At 41.7% G+C, this 6523-nt stretch overlaps 1 protein-coding gene across 1 annotated transcript; it reads right to left on the bottom strand.

Moving 5' to 3' along the window:
• Positions 1-3784: 3784 nt before the first annotated feature.
• Positions 3785-4473, bottom strand: LOC101784542 (flowering-promoting factor 1-like protein 1). Its single transcript, XM_004979026.2, has one exon. It carries the CDS (start codon positions 4402-4404, stop codon positions 4075-4077), a length of 330 nt encoding a protein of 109 aa, XP_004979083.1. The 5' UTR covers positions 4405-4473; the 3' UTR covers positions 3785-4074.
• Between the last annotated feature and the right edge of the window lie 2050 nt (positions 4474-6523).

Raw genomic sequence — 6523 nt, 5'->3', positions numbered from 1 at the left:
TGACAAAAACTATTAGTTGAAAATTCAAGCAGCTCAGGAAAGGTCCGAAACTATGGAGTAAAGAATTATCAAAGCTGAATAAACTGATCAGCAATTGTAATTGGGTTTTAGCAATGCTTGATGGTTTGGAAGATCAGAGAAGTCTTTGCTTGGTTGAATCAAACTTCAGAAAGATTGTTAAGGTTTATCTCCAAAAACTTCTTGAGGCTAAAAGGGTTTATTGGAAAGAAAGATCCACTGTCAAGTGGGTTAAATTTGGTGATGAGAATTCCAGTCTCTTTCAGGCAATGGCAACTCATTCCTTTAGAAGAAATTCGTGCTTCTCTTATTAATGATGATGGAGAACCTATTTTTGACCATGACCTAAAGGCTGGGATTTTGTGGAACTCTTTCAAGGATAGATTGGGTGTATCAGAATACACTGGAATGCTTCTTGATCTCAATTCTATCACCCAGTCAGTACAGCTGCCCATCTTGGATGACCCCTTCACCAAAGAGGAGATAGATTTATCCCTTAAGGAGATGCCCCCAGATCATGCTCCTGGACCAGATGGATTTAATGGTTTCTTCATGAAAAAGTGCTGACATATCATAGCAGAAGATTTCTATAGTTTATGTGATAGCTTTGCTAATGTTACAGTGGATTTGGAATGTATCAGTGGATCTTTAATAACCCTGATTCCTAAAAAATATAGTCCTCAGTCTGTCAATGACTACAAGCCAATCTCATTGTTGAATTATTTACTTAAACTGCTCACTAAGTTATTATCTAACAGGCTGCAAAAGGTGATTTTATCTGTCATACACACTAATTAATATGGGTTTCTCAAGGGTAGAACCATACAAGATTGTTTAGCTTGGGATTTTCAGTCGATGCATTGATGTCATCACAGCAAAAAGAACTTGTGATTCTGAACATGGACTTCAAAAAAGCTTTTGATAAAATTGAGCATTAGGTTATTCTAGATATGTTCAAACACAAGGGATTTTCTAACAAATGGATTCACTGGATCAGCATGATTCTCAGCTCAGGGCCATCATCAGTACTTCTTAATGGTGTTTCAGGCAAACCATTTAAATGTAAATGTCATCATCAGTACTTTTGTCACCTCTACTTTTTGTTATGGCTGCAGATTTGCTTCAGTCAGTAGTTAATAATGCAGCAGCTGCAGGCATTCTTAAGCATCTACTGGGGGAAAATTTTGGAGGGGACTTTCCTATAATACAATATGCAGATGATACTCTACTCATAATGCCAGCAGAAGAAGAACTTCTCAGTCTAAAAGGTCTGCTTCATTCATTTGCAGCATCCACTAGACTGAAAGTGAACTTCTCCAAATCCAGCCTAGTGCCCATTAATGTTGAGCCTCAGAAGATTTCTGCTCTAGCCAATGCGGTGGGCTGTCAGGTTGGGTCAATGCCCTTCACTTACCTGGGCTTACCCCTTGGAACCGCCAGACCTAAGGTGGATGAATATATGCCACTCCTAAATATAATTGAAAGAAGAAGGATGGGTATTAGTAGCCTTTTGGCATATGCTGGTAGATTAATCATGGTCAATTCTGTCCTGACAGCCTTACCAAAATTTTACTTAGGCATTCTGAAGTTCCCAGCTAGTGTCATTAAGCAAATTGATGTCTACAGAAAGCACTGTCTTTGGGATAGAGGGGACATAAATAAAAAAGAAGGATGTCTTGTAGCCTAGAAAAAGGCCTGCAAAGCTAAAGACCAAGGAGGACCGGGCATCATTGACCTTAAAACCCAAAATACAACTCTTTTGCTCAAGCACTTGCATTAATTCTATAACCATGATGACATTCCTTGGGTCACCCTTACTTGGCAATGCCTGTACTCAAATCGAGTGGTGCCACATATCAAATGGCCAGTAGGATCGTTCTGGTGAAGGGATGTTATGTCCCTTTCTAAAAATTACTTGATGATAGCCTCTTGTAAGGTCAAAACTGGATCATCTGTTTGCTTCTGGAAAGATACCTGGGACATAGGGGTCCTAAAATGGCAGTACCCCCAGCTTTTCTCCTTTACAAAGGAGCAGAACATCTCAGTTGAAAAGTTCATGGCACAAGATGAATACAAGAATTTTTTTTACCGCTCTGTCTGACATTGTTGTTGAGCAATGGTCACAGCTCTCTCAATTAACCCTTGGTTTAGAGTCTGACAAATGAGGAGGATTAGTGGAGTTATATTTGGGGGTCAAATCTTTTCAGCCCTAAGAATAAGAAAGTGTACACACAGTTGCAGGGTTCTAATCCTGTGAGCCCGGTCTTCAGGTGGATATGAAAGTCATGTTGCCGGGGGCGTCACAAATTCTTTTGTTGGCTTCTTTTGAGTGATAGGAGAGTGCTTGACGATTACAGTTGTGCTTTATGCCACTCAGGCTCGGAAGAGACAATGTTTCATCTATTCTTCTCATGCACTTTCAGTCAGTGGTGCTGGCGCCTACTCTTCGTCAGCTGGATTCAAAACCTCCCATATTTGGATATGATTGTTGAAGGACGAAGAAATTTCGGGCAAAGAATTTTCAGGGAAATCTTCGTTCTGGCCTCATGAGCAATTTGGTGTCACCATAATGAAGTCATTTTTGACAATATCTCCCTTTCCTTGCGAAGATGGAAGCAGATCGTTAGGGATAAACTTAAGCTTCTCTTACACAGAGCAAAGCCTTCCTTAAAGATGGAGTTAGAAATTTGGTTGTGTAATATTTCTTAGTTTTTTTACCTTTTTCTTCCCGTTGGGCCTAGGACCTTGTAAAATGTAAATATTTTCTTTCTTATATATAAAATGAAAAGATCTAGTAGGAGGCTCCCCTGCTGTTCGGCTTAAAAAATAGGGTTATTTTAAGTGCCAAGTGGCGGGTTAATATAACAATATGCATGAAAACACTAATTAAATAGCACTAAAAGTGTGTGAATATATAATGAGCGTCAACAATGCATCATGGATCTTGTTTTACAGATCTCATCATAAAAAACGCAATAGCGCAAACGGAATTGAAAATGGACACCACATAACAAAGTTTTCACATTTTTTTAGAGCTGAAACGTAAAAATAGGAGCTTGGCCCGCAGCAGCCCACCTCCCTCCCACCGGGCCGCTGCATGGGTCGTGCCCTTATACAGCAGCGCGATCTATCGCCCGATAGTTTTTTCCATTTTGATGGCAACCAATCCAGGAGTTACCTCCAGTATAGATATCCTTATCTTAGAGTCGCAATGATTTTTTGGTGTAATCTCTAAGTTGATTTGATGTAACTTAAAAATGTGGGTGTTGAACTTCCTTAAAATAGCTAAACACCTAAAAGCTTTTTGATTTTTTGTAACAGAAAGTTGCGTGCAAGCTACAAAATTCGGTGTAGCGTTAGCAGAAGCCAATACCACCAGGGTATGGTACTGTGTGCAGAATTTTGCATGGCAACCAATGCAGGATGGAGTTATATCCAGCTAGAGATGTCATATCCTTGCTATTAGCTAGGATGATGGATGATGAGCTATTCATATGTCCAATCAATGAGTGAAAAATCACCATATCATCAGAGAAATTAGTGCATCTATCAGCTGCGCATGTTCTCTGGTCCGTACGTCCATGCATCAACAATCCATGCATGCAATATCAGAGATGTACTCCCTCCGTTCCAAATTGTAGGTCATTTTAACTTTTCTAGATTTATAGACATTATTATGTATCTAGACATATACTATATCTAAATGCATAATAATATATGTACATCTAGAAAAACTAAAACGACCTACAATTTGGAACAGATGCAGTAAGCAGGCGACACGCTCAAATCATGCGTGCGTGTCTTTATTCGTTAGCTGTAGCTGTAGGAACCTTCGTTTCGCGTACGTAGACGAACAAAGTACCCACAGATTCAAATCGTAACAATAATTACACACTGATGACAAGATCACAGAAGATATACTTCGACACACACATACATATATATGTATATATAGCACACACGCAAGCATCATATCACAAACCATAAAAGAGCACACTTACAACTGGCCAGGCCTAAAGCCAAGCCAAACGACCGGGTGGCGACGGCGAGCAACGGTTAGGCGGCGTCGACGACCGTGAAGTAGTCCCGGTTCTTGACGACGATGTCGTACATGTGCACGGCGCCGACGCGGGCGAAGTCGGCGGGCAGCGAGATGAGGTCGACGCTGCTGCGGCGGTGGAACTGCACGAGGGCGGGGTCCTCGTAGTAGCGCTCCCAGCCGAGCTGCTGCAGGCACCGCTGCAGGGCTTCGTGTGACGCCACCGTCTGGCCCGAAGGCGTGTGCACCAGCGCCTTCTTGCCCTCGCACGGCGCCGCCCCCGCCTGCTTCGTCGTCTTCTCCAGGAGCCTCACCACCCCGTTCTTGAACTCCCACACGCCCGACATTGCTGTGCTTGCTGTTTCGCGTCCCTGTGCTAAGGGTGATTTCTTGTACCGATCCTACCGTGGTTGTGTGGCTTTTATATAGGCCAGGGCGTGGTGGTGGAGCGTGCCTTTTCCTAACCTTGTGCACCGCGAGGAACCCTAAAATACTCAAAGGGTGGGGTAGGTGAGATGGGGAGTTGCGTGCACACAACGCGGCGGAACTGATGCTTTGGGCTTTGCTTTTGACATTTCCCCCGTTTCCTTAACACTGCTCCAGCGGCTGAAAACGCGTACAGACGATCATTGATTTGATCTTCAGCATGATTAGATAATGATCTGCATGACCATCTTAACATGCTTGGCGTGAGAGACATGTCCAACCAAAATAAATTGCTTCGGTTAGTATTTATTTTTAATGACTAATTTGTGCATCGTATCGTGTATGCACGATAGGAGCGCACCTTTATATGCTAATTCGCTGCGACTTCCATTAGGACACATGCATATATGATCAATTAGTTTAAGCACTAATATTCTCTCTGCAATCCACTCGCTTTATACTTTCACACGTTATCATACTCTCGATTCTCCGTCGTTTAGCTAAACAGTCTGGGATAGGTCTGATCTTCTGATCTCCTTTAGAAGAAGGGTCACCCCTAGGCTGATGCAAATGTGGTTGTTGGAGTTGGTTTCCATCGTAGAATCTGTCATTTATGAGCAGGATTGCGACTCTCTATCATATGGTCTTTTGAATTGAATGGTAAATGTTTAGTACAATCTAGTCCAGTCTATGCCCCTATGATTTGCCAAATTAATGTTCCAACGTCCAATAACAAAACTCTAAGAAGGTCAAACCTGCCTAAGAGGCAGCATGTAGAAGATGCAAATTGTTTATTTTGCAATGAAGAGGAAACAGTACTCCATCTCTTTTTTGAATGCTGTGTTGCTACAATTCTGTTGGAAATATCTTTCTGATATCTTTGATAAACAGGAACTGACGTTGAATCAGTTGCTAGGTGATTGATGAGTAAAAAGAAAACAACGTAATGAACATTTGTGGAGCCGCACTGATGTGGTGTATCTGCAAAATTTTTAATGAACTTTGGTTTTAGGAGAAGCTATTGGTGGACGAGAGAGGGCTGGCTGCAACACAGGCTCATTGGAACGCTGAAGAACCGGCGTGTTCTATGCATAGATGCACAATTGCTAGAAATGGAGCAACAAGAAAGATCTGCGTCGCCGAGATCCCTGGTGCCGGTGTGTCATCAGGCTTGGGAGGATCAGCTGGTCTGGCAGGCTCAGATGCGCCAACCCAGCCGGCGGGAGTAGAGAGGATGCTGCTCCGGATTTTGTTGACGTTGATCACTCAAGCTTTTATTTGTAGTAATGCAATAGGGAGTCAAGTAGATAGATGTTAATGAGTTTTCTTTCAGTATTTTGGCAGATATACCTGCCGTTTAACAAATCCAAAACTGTAAAAAGACTTTGCTTTGTTTCTCTGAAATAAAGCAGGAGAACTTTGTTTCTTAAAAATCAGAAGGATAGGCCACCAGGTTTCCACTGATCACAGGGCATTAATGGCCAAAAAGGAGCCTGACGAACTTGCATTTTAGGCCAGACACAACTAGCCAACACGGGCAACCAACATGAACTGCAGGCAGATGTTCTCCACCTATTCCAGATTTTATTAAAGCATCGGCACTATTATATTAAGGAAGTATTCATCGTGATCTCAAAACTAAACATATAATGGAACGAAACACACGCACATTGTGGGTATCTCTTTAAGAGTGCTGCAAATATAGAAAGAGTATAATTTGCTCACATGCTAACCATGATTGGGCGTATCTATGTCTATAGGATTATAAATCCGTTGATGAACAATCACACCCTTCACAAAAATTTGAAATTTGCTAAAACTCCAAATTGCAATTTTGCGATAAAGAACCTCTTCCCACTGTACATGCCTTAGCTATTTTTCGGGGGAATACATACCTTAGCTAGCACGCCCACTTCATACTTCATTATTCCCTTCTCGGTTTTTTTAGACTTACTTTTTGGCAGATTTTTACATCTTTTTTTTTACTATTTTCCGATTTATTTTATACATGCTGCTAGGTCTGGAGACAAATTGTTCCAT

The sequence above is a fragment of the Setaria italica genome, chromosome VIII, assembly GCF_000263155.2.
Source record: "Setaria italica strain Yugu1 chromosome VIII, Setaria_italica_v2.0, whole genome shotgun sequence".
NCBI lineage: Eukaryota > Viridiplantae > Streptophyta > Magnoliopsida > Poales > Poaceae > Setaria > Setaria italica.
This window is presented reverse-complemented; position numbering and strand designations above follow the sequence as displayed.